This window comes from Neocloeon triangulifer, unplaced genomic scaffold (genome assembly GCF_031216515.1).
Source record: "Neocloeon triangulifer isolate White Clay Creek 2 clone unplaced genomic scaffold, ASM3121651v1 ptg000014l, whole genome shotgun sequence".
Classification (NCBI taxonomy): Eukaryota; Metazoa; Arthropoda; class Insecta; order Ephemeroptera; family Baetidae; genus Neocloeon; species Neocloeon triangulifer.
Window position 1 is genome coordinate 15,714,626 of NW_026775556.1, and position 16,906 is coordinate 15,731,531.

General features: G+C 35.7%; 1 protein-coding gene across 2 annotated transcripts in view; it reads right to left on the reverse strand.

Annotated features, from left to right (window-relative positions):
* Positions 1–16,906, reverse strand: part of LOC132199757 (zinc finger protein 423) — a 79,333-nt gene that overhangs the window by 30,940 nt on the left and 31,487 nt on the right. The window contains exon 1 of one of the 2 annotated variants that reach the window (XM_059624715.1): positions 175–493. The exons of the other annotated variant lie outside the window; for it this stretch is intronic. Within the exon in view, the coding sequence (XP_059480698.1) occupies positions 175–262 (88 nt within the window). The 5' untranslated portion in view covers positions 263–493. Of the gene's footprint in view, positions 1–174; positions 494–16,906 lie in introns of those variants that run through there. 2 annotated transcript variants of the gene reach the window in all.

Consider the following 16,906-nt stretch of genomic DNA (forward strand, 5'->3'; position numbering starts at 1 on the left):
TTAAAGGACTGCGTAATTTAAATGTTAATCACTAAAGTTATTAAATTAAAACCGTTTAAGCCGATTCTGCTCCCCTACGTTTGGTTCAAACGTGGGTTGATTGCCGCGGTCAACAACCCTTGGTGAACCTTGGCCAAAAAAGCCGCAAAAGGAGATTTAAGTCGAGACGCTTACCTCTCAGATCATGCGTAGTGTTCTCTTTGTTGGACTGAATTTTCTCGATGAGAAGTTCGAGTTTGCTGCTGTTGCCCTTAAATAACATTGCAGCACCGCGAGCACATGCTACGGAGCAGCGAGCAGCGTTTGCGAGTGCGGAGCAAGTGAGCTAGTGCGGCGAGCGCATTGTTTGTCTCCAGGGTTCACCCTTGGTGTGCTCCCTCGGCGACCACCTCTCATTGGGTGGGACGTCGACTCCAAGAGGGGGTGCCTCTCGGATGGTGCTCTCGCTATCTCGAGAGAGCCTCGATGGGATAAATGGGAGGAGCCTCGCGCCGGAGCAGGCGGTTCACATGATCGCTCGCTGCCTCGCCGCGCGTTTGTTTGATCGCCACCAAAGGCCCAAAGTCACGCGACCCCTGGCTGCCTTTTTCTGCTCCCGTTGTTGATTCCGGGGGATGCTGCTGCTGCGTGCGTCGCCCTGCTGCGGCCTTTCAACCCCCCGAATGATCGAGTGGCTTGTTTTGCGGCGCAACCCAAAGAGATTTATTATAGTTTTCTGACTCCGCGCTAGTTAGTCAGCATGAGAGCCTCTTAACTTCTCCTTTCCGTGAATCTACCCTGGGTTCTTTCTAATGTGTTTGTTAAAAGTGAGAGGGGGCGACGCGGGTGATGAAAATGTACCAAATAAAAAGCAATAAAATATTACTCAATTAAATTCAACAAAATGATTCTAACTCCAGCTAAAATTAAAACTAGTTAAAAAGTTTGAATTTTTGGTTACATTATGAACCTAAGATTACGAGAATCTGACAAGAACAAAGTTTTAATTTTAGTGTAATAAAGATAGCTTTTTAATTATTAAACGTTATATTTAAATAATTAAAATTTTAATCATATTTACGATAGTTAAACTAATATTTATTTTAATGAAATCTATGCATTGTAGTCTGTGCATTAGTTAACCGTCAGAATTTTTAGTCATCAGCAAACGACAGAATAAAAACAATCAATTTTTTTTAAGTTAAATAAATTATTTGAATTGGGACTTGCACTTGACTTGAAATATAACACAACACTCAACAGTTATTTCTTGTCCATTCGTAATTATTCGATTTTTGATATCTGTAATTTTGCATAGCGGAAACGAATAATACAAATTAAATAAAAATTTCATTTTAAATTATTTCCCCAAAAAATTGGGATATTAATGAAATTATCAATGGAGCATTTAAACAGCTTTTTATTAACAAAATTTTCTGATGACTTTGGCATACGCATTGAAACTAGGCGCAAATTTGAGCATTGAAGTCTCCAGCCTAATTTCTCAGCTTTTCCCCAACGCCTAATGAGACGAATTAGCACACCTGCGTGCACACCTGACGCGACAATGTTCAAATTAATAGCCACTTCCTCGTCTGCGCTGGCCGACCTTAATGCCCGGCAGAAAAGTCGTCGCTTCTAAATAAACTCACCAACAAAAACGCTTGTCCGCGATCAATTAATTATCCATTTTGCGGCGCCGTAATGAGGCTTGTAATGACACGAACGTAAAATATACCGAGAGTGCGTTAATTTTGTCTCCGTGCAGGCTCGCATCATTTGCATCGACACAAAGCGCGGCCCGACGACCCCTGACCCCGCGTGCCGCAACAAGTGTGTGTGCTTGCGTGCCTTCACGGCTGCTGTGAATATAACAGAAGCGAGCAAAATTAATGACCAGAGACGTAAATCCGCTGCCCTAAGTAAGATTGACCCGTCCAACTTCCGGATGTTCTTTCGACGTATATTTCATTTATATGAAATGACGAGAGAGCGAGTGATGCGCGCACGTCCGACGGAATGAGTGTAAAATTGTAAACAGGCGATTTGCGTCAAGAGAATGATCTCCGCTCCTTTATATTATATATTCGAGAGAGTGACACACAATTGCGCGACTCGGAGGCTCACGCTGATAAATTGTTGATATTATGTTGCTGGTACGCGATATTTCTTGGTGTTGCATTTGCATACTCTTGGATCGGATTCAAAATTATCGTTGGCCAATCGAGAGCTGTGTGCTCTGTCGCTGTCGAGATTGTGGGCTGTGATAATGTGTTGCGCACAGCGGAAAAGGGCAGCTGAAATTAATTTTATTGCATATTTTGTATAATGTGTTATTGCTTGGCAGTGTCCGAGTATAGGAAACTTTAGAAATTGCTCTGCTCTTGATATTTATAGTTTGAAATATTGAAATATTGAATTAATTAATTATTATTTATTTTAGGTTTTTTTTACTGAAATTGCTTGAAAAAATAAATTCAAGAAAATTATAATACTTTACTTCATTACTTTACAATTCAATGACGGTTCCGGTATTTTTTTAACTTACATTTTATGTTGGCTGTATTACATATTTCAAGTTGCAGCTAGAAAAGATTATTATTGTTGTTTATTTGTCCACATTGTTACAAATACATTGTTTACATTCAATTTTTGAAAAACAATTATTTAAGAAAAAGATGAAATGGAAAAGATGAATTTTCAATAAAAAATAAAACTTCTAAAAGATGACATGTATTTAAATTAAACTTCAAATTTAACTCTTTTATATTTTACCGTTCATTGTTTTTTATTCATTCAATTTAAGTTCATTACTATTACTTTAAAATTATTTTATTTTATAACCTGTTCAATTACTAAAAAAAACGCATGAAAATGTCGGAAATCTAACCAATACAATAATTTAAAAAAACTACATTGTATAATTAAACTGGAGACGACATGACCGAGACATGGATTCTATAAAATAAAATATTTGTGGTTTGTCAAAATGTCGAGCATAAATAGATTTTAAATTTATTATATCTAAGTAATTGTACACAAAGAAAATATAAAACTTACAATGTTTGGATAAATTTAACTTTTGTTGATTTTAAAGTGAATTTTAATTTGAAATAATCCATGTAACTAAAAATTTAAAATTGATTATTCAAAATATTCCGTTGCATCAGATTTCAGATACACCTCATCTTCAAGAACTGTGTATTACATTTGAAGATTTTAAAGATTTGAAATTTAAAAAGCACTTTTCATTGCCACTTTTTTTTAATACTTTTAGATATAATTTTGTAATGAAGGTTTGCAAAAAACATACAGTTTTGAATATAAATATTTGTTAGATGGTCCAAAATTTTTCGGTGTGTTGTTTATTTTTTTTTATCAAATATATATGACATGTTTTATAACATAAATATAATTGTGTGCTACTTTTTTGTTCAAAGACTTTATTAAACCTCCAAACAGAAAAAGATTTTTAGTAGAGAATTTATAAAAAATTTTAATGTCAAAAATAAAGTAAAATATTTTTAGATCCATCGTCACAATCACTATTTTTCTGCCAATTCTTGGTGAACTAGCAACGAATTCCATCAGTTCGACTTGCAGCAAACGTGTGTTGAAATTGCACGTTTAACGTCGCAGGACGATTGACGCTGAGAGGAAATCATAAATTGCAACGCGAATTGATGGCCCTGCTTCAGGTACACGGGACGTCACTTAGAGGTCAAGAGTGTCCGCTTGGAGGAAGGAGCAGAAAATCTCGGAAGGGGGCGACAGATGAGTATAAATTGATAGCGCGCGCATTAAACACGGCGTAAGAGTGCAATAAGTGTCAATAAGTATGCGCTCGCCCCATAAATATGCGGTGTGTGTGGATCACATTTGAGCGCGGAGAATAAAATAGTCTGCACGCATCGGCCGCCCTTCTTCGTGTGTGTATTTTTTGCTTTTAATCCGTGCCGTTGCTGATATTTATTAAAATAACGCGCGCGACAGCTGCAGTGTTTTCATCTGGCAATGTATGGGCGTCGCGCAGCCTGCACTTTTTTCGATCGCGCATGCAGCAGCCACAAGGTCTCCCACGGCTCGTCAAAGCCGCTTTTTCTCCGAGGTGGCCGAGCCGCGTCTCTCGTCGTCGCTCCTCAGCATGTGGTCCCCTTGGTGCTCTCTCGCTCGCATCAGACGCCAAGCACCACACACGCAATTAAAACACGAGAGGGTGTGAAATACGAGGGAACAGTTTCGATCCGCCACCATGTAGATTCAAACTGAATTAACGGAATTGAAAAGAAAATTCAAGCGTTTTTTTAAGATCAAATATATGCATTTTTTTTATAGCACGCTATATTTTGTGCATTTCATATTTTACATTTAATAAACAAAAATAATAATAAAAGATAATATTTACTTACTTTTAAACTTCAATCAATCACCAATTAACAACTTTCTGGCCAACTTCATATTATTTAAAATTAAAAGAATCTTAAAGAATCACATTTGTGCAAAAACTGTATAATATTGTGCACCAGTTGTGCACTAATTTTTTGATCGTTTTCGTTGACAATATAGCATGTTATAGTTTACATTTAAATAACTATCTTTAAATTATTTTACTTACTTTAAAAAAATAAATATTTTACTAATATTGTTTTAATACTATGTTATTTAAATATTTACATTACATAAACATTAAAATATTTGCTGCTTTTGTTTTGTTTAAAACTTCTCGATGGCGCTAAAAATCAATTTTATTTAGTAGTAACTAATCTATTAATATATATTTATTCTTTGTACTCATGCAATTATACATATTGTCGTTTGATGAATCTCTATGAGTTGAGTATGCGTGAATGATTTCTGTTTATATTTAATTTTGAATAAATTTACAATTAATATACATCTGAATTCTAAAAATGACACGGTAAGAAAATAAAGTTCTTGGCAATTAAAAATAAAATATTTATAAATATAAATACAAGCGTGATTAGAGAATGTATAAATTAGTATGTAAATTATCAGCAATATCACATTATTTAAAATGTTCTATCAATCAAAATTTTGGCGAAAACCATATTAGATTAAATAATTATAATGTGCGTACTTACTTTTATTTGGTATACTAAAGAAAATGCATGCTTTTTTATATTTTATAAAGTCTCAATGTTGAGGTAATTTAATGTTTTTTTTTTTGAAAGTATTTAAATGTTTTAAAAAAGATATGGAAACAAAATATTTAGACGCTTCTGCAGGAAAAAAAATGTAATCCACAATCCCAATTAAAATGAATATTAACACTGGTGCCAAATAAAATAATACGCAAATTTTGAATTCAGAGATTTATTTTTGATATAACTAATGGTCCCAACTGGATTTTCTGGCATGTGTTGTTTCTCTTTCCGGAGAGGCCAACAGGTCAAGGCCAGCCAAAACATTTCCCCAGCAGTTTTGTTATCCCGCTCTCGTAATGTTTTAATTTCGCTATGGTGCAGCCGGCCCAGATGACAGAGATTGCCGAGCGTTTTCTCAAGCGGCTCTTTCTTTCTGTTTCTTTCTTTCTCTTTTTCTCTCTCTCTTGTTTTTCACTCTCTCGACGACGAGGCCAGAGAGCGAGTCGCTCTGTGTGATGAGACAAAAAAACGTGTCATCCGCTGTGTATTTATACGCGTGTATATAAAATCCCGAGTGATGAGTCAATGTGTGGGTCTATATACGTTTTGTGATGCGCGCGATGTGATCTCATTAGCTGCGAACAAGCCACGCACCCCCAGCAACGATTCTCTCAAAATCGCTGAGCCGATCTGACTCGCAGCACCACATGTGCGCGCGAGAACGGTGGTGCTATGTTTGTTGTTATAATGCGCACCAATAATATTCATATTGCGTCCCTGCTGGGGTGCACTCACGTGTTTACAGTGAACAGTGACAAGAGAAATGCAAGAGATTAGAGAAAACTTATTCTAATTTTAATATGAAACAAATTCAAATTTTGTTTGGAGAAAATTTAGAATTTTTGTTTTATCTGAAGAAACAAAAAAAGATCCTAGCTTACTGTTAGATTTGATTTATCTTCTTTGAAATTACTTCTTCTTCTTCCATATAATATAAACGATCATGCTTAAAATTTGTTTACATATAGGCCAACAGATGATAATAAATCCACTAATAAGCTCTAATAACTATTGTATTATTTTTTAAAAATGGATTTTCATAGAAATTTACTTAATTTGTAGTCAGGAAAAAAAATCACAGAAAAATAGAAAATTCCCAACTTGGGGGGGGGGGGGGTCCATGGACAAAAATAACGGCACTACTAGCAAAAAAATTGATGATAAAATAAATCAAAAGAAGAATACTCTGCTTTTCAAAGTTGACTAAACTTTATAATTATGTACATTTTTTATATTAATTTTTTTTATTAAAAACTTTTTCGTGATCATATATAAATTTTTAATATAAAATTGCACGCTTGACTTTCAAGCTTTTTGAAGGTTGAAAATTTTATTCCATCTATTTACTAATATAGCTATCAATTTATGAATATTCCATACATCATTAAAACCTGTGAGTTGAGCTGTACAATGAAAAAAAAATTTTACACTTTTTAATGCATAGAATCTGCAGTTAAATATTTTTAATACAAAAACAGACAAAATGTTACGTTCAAATTAGAAGAGGCGATACATTAAACATATATAATTATTTTCTCTTCAAAAAGTCTTCAAGTTTTATTAAATTTAAAAATAATTTGATACTTAAAAATAGTACTTAAATATTAAAAAATGAATAAGATGAAAAACTTTGCAATTAATTACAAATAGAGTAAAAATAATTTTTATTTTAAATTTTTTTATAAACATTTACTTGCTTGAGTGCTTGAGAGGAACCAAAATAAATTTTTCCTAAAAGAAAGGTTTGTGAGGTAATTTGGCAAGAAAAAAAGAGTGAGCAAATATCTCTCTCATGGTGCGGAGTTAAGTCTTATGTTTGGCCACGAGAATCAACAATAGCAAATCGCGGGCATCGGCGTGATGAGCCGTGGTAATTTCTGTAGACAGAAAGGGTGTTAAATCGTCGCCTGGGAAAGTGCATCATCTCTCGGGCGGTCATCGAGCGAGCACAACAAAAGAGCATTCGTGTCTAATGGGTGACGAGATGCAGGCAGGCACGGTCAAATGCGGCGGAACTAAACTCTGGTCGGATAAAAAAAAACAAGATCAACACTACTCTGCTACTTGTTGCCACAACAAACATCCATACGTATGTATTTATTTAGCCGGTGCAGCACAAAGCCCTGGAGCGTTTATGCCGCGCGCACCACCGTGAGCGACGAAAAATCGACTTTTTGTATCAAAAGCCGGCCGGCCGGCCAGCGTTCGCCATGCCTCATTTTTTCGTGCTTTGTATATGCCTGGCTTTTGTACACTTAGCTTTCAATGAGGACACTCTGTACTAATTCGGCGTCTCACGCTGCTTTTCTCCGGCCGGGGTGACTAATTTTTCCGCAGGTGCATTTTATTTTGCGCTCAGGTGCTAGAGGTGTTCAGCGGAGTTAGCTTTGCGGAAATTTTGCACGACTCCTTTGCAGTTTTTGTTTCTTTGTTGTTCGGCGTGCCGGCAAACACACACAGCTGAAGTTTTTGTTTCCCGCTCCTTATGTTTCAGATATATAGGTGGGCAGATGCGAGAGGTGTACCAAACGCGTTTAAAGAGTGAAAAATTAAAACCGGGCGAACCTCGCTGCAAAGAAAAAATGAAAAGAAATAAATATTAAAATAAAATAAAATAAAATAAAGGCCAACTGACCCCCAAAAGGCGACCTGCGGTCTGCTGGTACTTTAAAAACCTAGGGTTTTGTCATGTCCAAACTAAAACGAAGTGTGAGGAATTCATTAAAAAAAAAAAATGAAAAAAATTAATTAATTAATTTTTTTGATGAACAAAAATTGCAGAAATTTTTTTAGCAAAAGGAAAGAGTGTATCCAACTGCGAAATTATTATTCAATATAATCTTTAAGTAGGGATATGAATATTAATAATTTATATTGATTGCAAGTTTAAAGTAGCAGCTAATATTTATATTTTTTAAATTTATATTTTCTTAAAATTTTATTAGCTTTAATATTATTTATCTTCAATAATGCTTTAAATTTTATTAATTTCAATGTTATTATTGAGAAAGTTTTGATACATAAACAGATGACTTTTGGTACACGCAAAATGACAATTAATTGTTATTAAAATATATAAACTTTATTGTATATAAACAAACTTCATAAATGAACTATAATTCATTATGAAACATTGTAAAATGGATCAATCTAACCTCTGTTTCAAATCTCTTGAATAAATTATTAATATTTATTATTTAATAAATTGAAAATCTATGGGAATGCAACGGTCTGAAATATCACAGCTTACTAAAACACCTCAATAATTACTTTTATAAAAAAAAAAGCATAATAATTTGTTGACCGGTGTTTAAATGAGTAAAATGAAAGTGAATTTTTTTTACAGACGGAAAGTTAGATTTTCTAATTTAAAGAGAAGATGGTTTTTTCGCGTATTTTGGTTCCTTAAAAATTTCTTAAATAATTCAATTTTACAAGATTCTCTTTGCAAATCGTTTTTATGTTGCATGCTCATGGTTTTTCTTGGCATGATCTTTGGCAGAGAGAGTCGGCGGAGATAAACGAGCTCATTAAGTCTTTCCTCTCTCTTGCTTCTAAGATAAATTAATAACCCTCCGCTACTCATCTTCAGTTATAGAGCCATTTGTATTATTCGCAAACGACAAGCCGCGCAAACTCCGAGCCTTTCATCGTTGGTCGGAAAAAAGCAGCAACTTTTGTATAATATAATGCACTCGGCGCATCCATTTAAAATGTTGAAGCGCGCTTTGGTTTTTGTGCCGGAGCTAGATTTGATCGCCGCTGAGAATGCTTTACGAGTGAGAGAGTTGGAGAGACGATGCGGTGTAAAAAAGCGCCTCGGCGAAAAAAAGAGCACCAAAGTGGCAGCGGCGACGAAGACGCTGTAGCGCGCAGCATCCGTCGTTGCTGCGCTGCATGTTCGGCACAATGTGAACCACCTGTTTCTCATGATCGTGTCGCTGCACATCGTGGACGAGCTTTTATGTACAAAAATAAATCAGACACAACCGCTTCAAAATTTACTCCATCTTGATTATGAAATCCTGTTCAAACATTGCCATTTTCAGAAAACTGCGCATTTTTTAAAATAAAAATGTAAATGTTTCTTGAATAAATTTGATGGAAAATTGATTTTCAGAGGCATAAAAAAAGCTTCCTCATTTTTAAAGAAAATAATTTACCGCCAAGGTAGTTGCTAAAATTGGCCACTGCTTCTATATTGTGTTGCCTAATTCAATATTGTACGCGTGTCGAGTGATGGGCCGTGCATAAAGCAACATCCTTTAAGTCCAGCTGCCTTGCAAAAAAATTCGCCATTTTTGCCGGAGCGGAGATTTTTCTTGTAGAAAAAGGAGCATGACTAGAGGTAATTAATTACGAGAACCCTGCACGCACCCTTTTGTAGAACAACTAAACTGAAAATCGGAGGAAATAGCGAAGAACAAACAAGGAGCATGTTGTGAGCGCGTCGCGATTTTCCCTTTCCTGTTTGGCGAAATAAATAAAAGCGAAAGGGGGTCATCATTCACCCTCGCAAAAGGGCTCTTTTGTTCGCGCTCACGTGAGTGCACGCCGCAGTGACAGCGCAGAGAGAAGGGCGTAATGCAGCTTCCGATTTGCCGTTTCCGTTAAATAAACTCCGTCTTTAAGGTTTATTTAGAAAGAAAAAAAAATAATATTACATAAAATAAAAGTTAACTTAAACAAATTATTTACATTTTACTAATGGTCAATTATATGAATTATATTAATCAATCAAATTGATTTTATTTTTTTATGTAATATTAAATTATTATTTTATTTTGTATTTTTTATTATTTATTATGTTATTAAATGGATTTAATGATAATAGATAAAAAAATTCAATTACACTCTTATGACTACTTTAACAAAAATAATAAGTTCAATCCCACACTGTCCATTATTAAAAATTGGAGAAAATGCTCTGCTCCTGTCTTGGTTTCTCTTCGTAATCTAATAATTTATAATTATTGAAAAATAAAAATTATAGTATGAAAATAAACTTTCAATCCAATAAATTTTCATAAATTAGATTCCAACTAAAAATCTTTACTGCGCGATAATCCAACATGTGGGCAATCAATTGCAGTTGAGTCCAAAGTAAAAAAAAAACGAATGTTTGTCCAGAAATGAAACAAGTTTTGCAAAACGAGAATGGACTGACGCACTGAGCATAATTCTATTCTCAATTCTCACAAGCAGAAATCACGCCCAAAAATATATCCACCAACTCCACTCTCGCGTCATCCTTGGCTGTTTTGGCTCGGGGTGGGGAATCAAACAAATGATCGCGGCATTAATAACCGGCCGATAAGCATCCGAGCGCGTTTTTCCACGCAAAAGCAGGGCCAGTTTGTCTCCCAGGCCGCGTGACAATTAAATTAATAATCGGCCGCGTGCGTTCGTGAATACAAGAAAATATGAGCGCATGAAAAATGGCCATAGAGGCGAAGTACACCTCTTGGTTGGCGAGAAAAAGCCGCCCGCTGGATGCGAGAGGCAGAGGTCAGCGGCCCCCCGGGGCCCCCACAATGCACTCTTGGGCACAATGCGATGGGGCGCCCGCGAAGATTGAGATGTCTGTCCGGCGCGAGGGACCGTCTTGCTCGCCCTGACGTGAACATATCGCTCTTGTCTCGCGCTCTATCTCCATTATTTCACTTTGGCCCGCTGCATTCCTAGCGAGTGTAGGCACAATACTGTGCACAGGTTTTTCCTCTCGCCGTGTTAAGTGTCGTGTTTTTCAAACGACGAAATTTGTCATTTTTTTCCAGAGACGCACCACGAATCTCGAAATAAAAATACTAATGGGTGCGCGAAATAGCCAAACGCTTTCTGTTTTCCCACCTGCGACATCAGACCTTAAAGACTACAAAAAATATAAACAAAAATCTTTTGATTAAAAAAAAAACACTTTTTTTTTAAAGTTTGATGTCATATTATGTTATAGAACAATCAACAGTTAAACAACAACAATATAAAAGATGATTAATAAAATCCACCTCGGGTGTTACCATTCAAATTAATAAATAATGAATAATTAATCAAAATAAAAACTCAAATATCAAAAGGTTCCACAACAACACTGTACATGAACCTCTGTAAAAACTTGCTAAAAACTACTTCAAAATTCATTGAATTTTCAACAAGGAGGATGCTTTTGTATCTTTAAAGCAAAAATCTTCAGATAATTGTGTTTACCTAAATGTATTAAATTTTCTGTAATTTTATTTGGATTATTATTAAGAATTTTTTATCCATCACGTCAATAAAGCTTTAATATAGGTGCTAATGGGTGTTGGGAACTTTGATGCCAATGCAATAAATCGTCGCTTTTATTCAATTTGCGCCGCGAAACTCATCAATAACATTCACGTGCGCTGAAATGAGAGATGCTTTTTGATGTGTGCCCTTCTCTCATTCCGTCTAATTGCGAGCTCGTAACGCAATTCTCGCACAACAGGCTGAAGAATAACGTCTGTTTTAATATGACAAACTATCAGTTAATGATGCTGCTGCTGCCTCTCATTCCTTCACATGTGCCGACGTCGCGGCAACCGCGAGCTGCTCACAATTTTTCATATTCAAGTATGTATTGTGAAATATGCACGTCATTCAACATTTAAACGCTTATTAAACGCCTTTTAATCACAGCTTTAATGCTCTAATGAAATTTCTTTGAGTCATAATGAAAAGCAGTTAAATAATAATTAAAAATTTAAAATTCATACTAGTTGTGAATTTTTATTTTAGGTTTCACACAACATTTGAAGAATAAAATTTACACAAACTGCAACCTTATAGATAATTGAACTATTGTATTTTTTTTCTGACGGTCAGACCATCAAAACCGCTGCACCAAAGGCAGAATAAGAATGTTGTTCGTTTTAACGATTTCTTTGATTCTTTCCACTCCGGTGAAATTCCCATCCATGCTTGCGAGCCTTTTCTAATATCTGCGCCCCAGACGAGTTTTTGAAAAGAAAAATCAGGAGGTCCCAAGAGAGAGAAGAATAAAGACGCGCACCTCCCGCAGGTGCAAAACGACCCTGACTCCAAGGTATAGCTTCTTAACTCACCCTCGGCTTTTCTGTCCCCCTCGTATATAGCGTTAGGTGTCGTCCAAAAATGCAGCATCAATGTTTATGGAGAGCCGCGAAATGAAATAAATTGCTGTGCCCGCTGCTTGCACGACAAGCAGCGACGATCCTTTATTTCTCTGAGCGTATCTCGGGATCGCATCTCTTCTTTCCCATCCATTCTTCCAAATGATGCAATGAAGTTATGTTGAATTTTGACTCTAGACTACCGTACTTTGAGGTATAATGAAATGCTAATTTATTAAAGTGACAAATAGTAGTAAATTGTAATTAACAAAGCATTAAAATAAAATTATAAATTGAATCTTTATTTGTGATTTAAATAATAAATGTTTAAAAATTTTTATTACATATTTTACGTTTATATTTATTATTTCAAATTTTAAATTATTTTCAATACATATTTGCAGTATATAATTTTAAAAATTAGTTTACAAGTTTGTTATTATTTTATAAAATAAATATAAACTCAACCTGTAAACATTTCTCAGAAAATAACTAATTAGTAATACAGCTTACTCACGGCACCTGATTTCTGACATTTGACAAATTTTCATATATTTCAAAATAATTCAATATAAATTAATTCAAATTAGTGCTCCACTGTTGGAAAATAATTCTTAATTGCGATTAAGTCATCTATCTATTTTCCTCTGCTGTTACAGGTGTGGATACCCCACACTACGGCAGGTCATGGAGGATCTGGCTGCCTTTGGAAATTGAGCCGTAGGTGCGTGGAAGAATAAGTTGTAAAGCTATGTGGTGCATGTCACAGGGAGACACAACAAAGAAAGAGAGTCACTCTTCTGACAACAAAGCCGCCCTGAGTGAGACCAAAGGTGCCTGGCGGGGGGCAGCGAAGGTGCCTTCACGGCGGGGGTGCCGCAGCGAGAGATGGGGTGCCTCCCGGGGCAGCCGCAGCATCCCAATGGACCCAAACAATCCGACCTGTTATTACCAAGAACCATAGCGAGGCCGCTTATTAAGCCGCACACAATACAACTCCATTATGCCGCGGCTGCATGGCATTAGAGTAATTTAATAATCGCGAGAGCCGAGAGCTCATTGTCGGCGGCCTTTGCTATTTCCGAGATGCGAAATTTAATTGGCCAATTATCTGGTGGGGAATCAGTCTGACACGATCTGAAAGAAAATCATCATCAAATGAAAAGGAATTTTAATGCAAACTTTTATTCAAAGGTAATTCAATAATTAATTTTTTGAATAGAAATCAACTTTGTTATAATTTTATTATTGGCCATTATTCAAATTTGAAAATTTAAAACGGTAGAGATAAGATTTATTAAAATTATTAGGAAGATTAAAATAAACAAAAATGCTTTTTCGTGTTTAAAAGATTCAATGAAGTGAAATTTTGTATTCACGTCAAATCTTGAGATTGGGACGCGAAATGAGGTGGGGCGAGAGGTCCCTTTACACGTTTGGAGCCGCGTTTTCGTCGAGGGTGCGCTGAGGGTGTAATTCCGGGTGCAGAAGAAGTGGAAGAAGACATGGTGCTTGCACAACAGCATTTCTCCTCTGGGGCCCGACTGCCGGCATAATGGCGTGCAGGAGGAATTAAAAAAACGGGGCCATAGGATAAAGGGTGGTGTTCTAATACAAGGTGGGGGTTGCAAGAGACCTGTTCGTATAACGCGCGCTTTTGGCCTGGCTGGCTCGAGCTCTCGATGACTCTCCGGGGAGCGCAACTTGGAATTGCTGTGCGGCGGGAGACTTCTTGTTCAAGAAATGGGCTCTCGCGCTGTATAATCATATTTTTGGCCCGCGCGTTGAAAATGAAACGCCGAGAGCACGCGGGCGGCACCCGCGCGCAAGTGAGCTACGTGTCCCGCCAGACTTGCTTCGCAAAAATTGGTTTTGCCAAAGTATCCAATTTTATCAAGAATATTTGAGGTGCTTGCACAAGAGAAAGATTTGTTTGGGAAAAAAATTCACTAATAGATTTTGAAAGAATGCATAACACCATGCATTCATTAAAAAATAGACAAATCTGAATGGAGAATGAATAAATAAATAAACAATTCAAGCAATAAGAATATAATTATACTTTTTCACTTCTTAACTTTGTTAATGCATTGCAGTCTATTATAATAAATTTAAGCGATTTCAATATATTGTCAACTAGAATAATATAATTATGTTATGTTCACACTAAGGCATCATTTAGAAACAAATGCATGATTTCTAAAAATAAAAAATTAAGGAAAAAAATTAAAGGTTTTCAAATTTAAAAAAATAATGTCTTTTCTTTAATAGTTTTACTAGCCAAATTAAGATTTTTGAAGGTGAACACAAATAGCATTAATGTAAAAAAAAACCATTTAGTTCTCATAATTAAAATGCGCATTCAACATTTAGTTCCTGTTTTTTTCCCTGAAAGGAATATAAAATCCAGATAATAGATATGTTTTGAAACTAATTCAAATTCCAAAATTTCCTTAAAAAAATTACTATTCGTATTCATTAACAACTAATTTATTCTTACTTAGATTTGCAACTTAAAGAAGTTCATTGTTATATATTACATAATAAATTATTATAGAATTAAAAATTGAATAGGTATTTCGGACCAATCTAAACTCTATCAAGCGGATTAATAATATTGTAACCATATTTAATTTTTCCAATATTTTTCATTTTGATAAATTATATTGATCAATATTTCATTAAGTTTAAAAGCGAAATGGATAAAATAATTACTTTTTTCTTACAAATTAAATTAATTTAGTTAAAGCTTCATTATAGCAAAGCATCTTGATAAATTAATAGACCTTTAAAAGACTAATTTTCGCCCTCAATGAATGAATCAATTGGATCAGACCGCAAAGGTAAATTGGCGGGTGTAGAAAATGGGCGTTTTTACGCTTTGCTTCAGGTCACGTTCGATTAATTGCGGCCACGAATTGAAGACGCGCTTCTATTGACGGTGCAGGCAAGTGATTACAAACGCCGACCGACTCCTCTGCTTGAGCATTTTATTTTTTATATCGAGCCGCACTTTTCACGCGGCGTGCGAGGGAGACTCGTCGAATTATTGATGCCCATCACAAAAACCCACAGGCCGGTTTTTTGCACAGCCGCTGGCCGACTGGAGAGAAAGAGAGCCGGGGCGCGACAGATTGATGATGTGATTTGCGCTGATTCCGAGAGAGCGACCGACTGTCACACCACCAGTAGTTCCCACGCGAATTAATTTATTTGGAAGTGTGACTTTAGGGACCACGACGCTTTTTTGCCCAACAATCCTTAAGGATATCAAACCCATCAATAATGATCAATGCTTTAAGGGTTTTAATTGTTTTTGTAGCTGTTTTATTTTGAATGGTCCTTTTTTAAATTTTATGATGGAAACTTGCTGATTTAATTTATTTTCTTTAACTTATTGCATCACTGGTATTTGGTAAGTAATTATTTTCTACATAAAGAGATCTGTACATACTATATATCTTAAGAGCAGAAAATGTAGTATTAAACATAACATGTGAATATCAATAACATTGGTGAGCAGCTTAATAAATACATTTTTTATAGTGAATTGGATCAATAAGAAAGGTGATATGATAATAATTTTTCAACACATATTAAGCATAATAAGTACTAAATATATACAAAAATATTTAACTTTTAAAAAAGTGAAAAAATAATTTAAATAAAATATTTGATAATACTTTAAATTGCATTTTTTTAAAGCTCTTAAAAAATTATAATTAAATTAATAACAAATAACGTAATTTAATACAGTTTTCTATTAGATATGAAAAATTCAAGGTGTACAACGCTAGTCTCCTACGAATCGACTTTGATCAGCGTCGGCGGCTCTGTTCTGGGAACTAATCAGAGCCAAAAAGTGGACCGAGGCGCGGGTAATTGGCGCCCCGCGACAAAATTTGCTGCAATCTCTCGGCGGGTGAGAGTGTGTATATGTGTGTGCGAGCGGGTACGTATATGTGCCGCTGCTGTTCGTGCATATCATCTTAAAGTTTAATTGAGTCTCAACTGTCTGGGGATGTAGCGCGGCTGAGATTGCTTCCGAGGTCTCCAGGGAGGCTGACTTGTAGCTCCATCGTATCCATCCTTATCTCTCTCTCTCGCTCGCTCACTAGCTTGGTGCGCGCCAACCAACCAGCCAGCTCTTCTTATTCTCGGTACATGTGTGTGTGCTGCAGCTCTCAACCTTGTTAACCTTAATGCGACTCTCCAGTTTGATATTCCCGCACCTTGCCAATGTATTAAGAATAAATTCCTTATATACACTTTAAATTAACCCCCTCGGCGTGCGAGTGTGTGTATCTCACCAGCAGCACATGGGTGTATAAACTGCCTGGAACGTGTCAAACTAACGCTCTTCTGGCGCCGTTACATAGCCCTGTGTGTGTCATATGCAGCGCGATATTTATACCGTTTAATGTTTATGAGATTCGCACAAGACTTTTCATTTTCAGCACACATAAGGACAAAAAGATTTAAATGTCTGATACACCTACGTTTTCTCTCTGGTTATAGATCAAGTATTGAACTAAATAATATTAGCATTTCCATTATTTTTATAACTACATTTATACGATTTTAAAATTAAATTTAATTACCGGCTTCATTAAACAAATAAAGTGAATTCATTGGTAAAACTTTTGATTAATT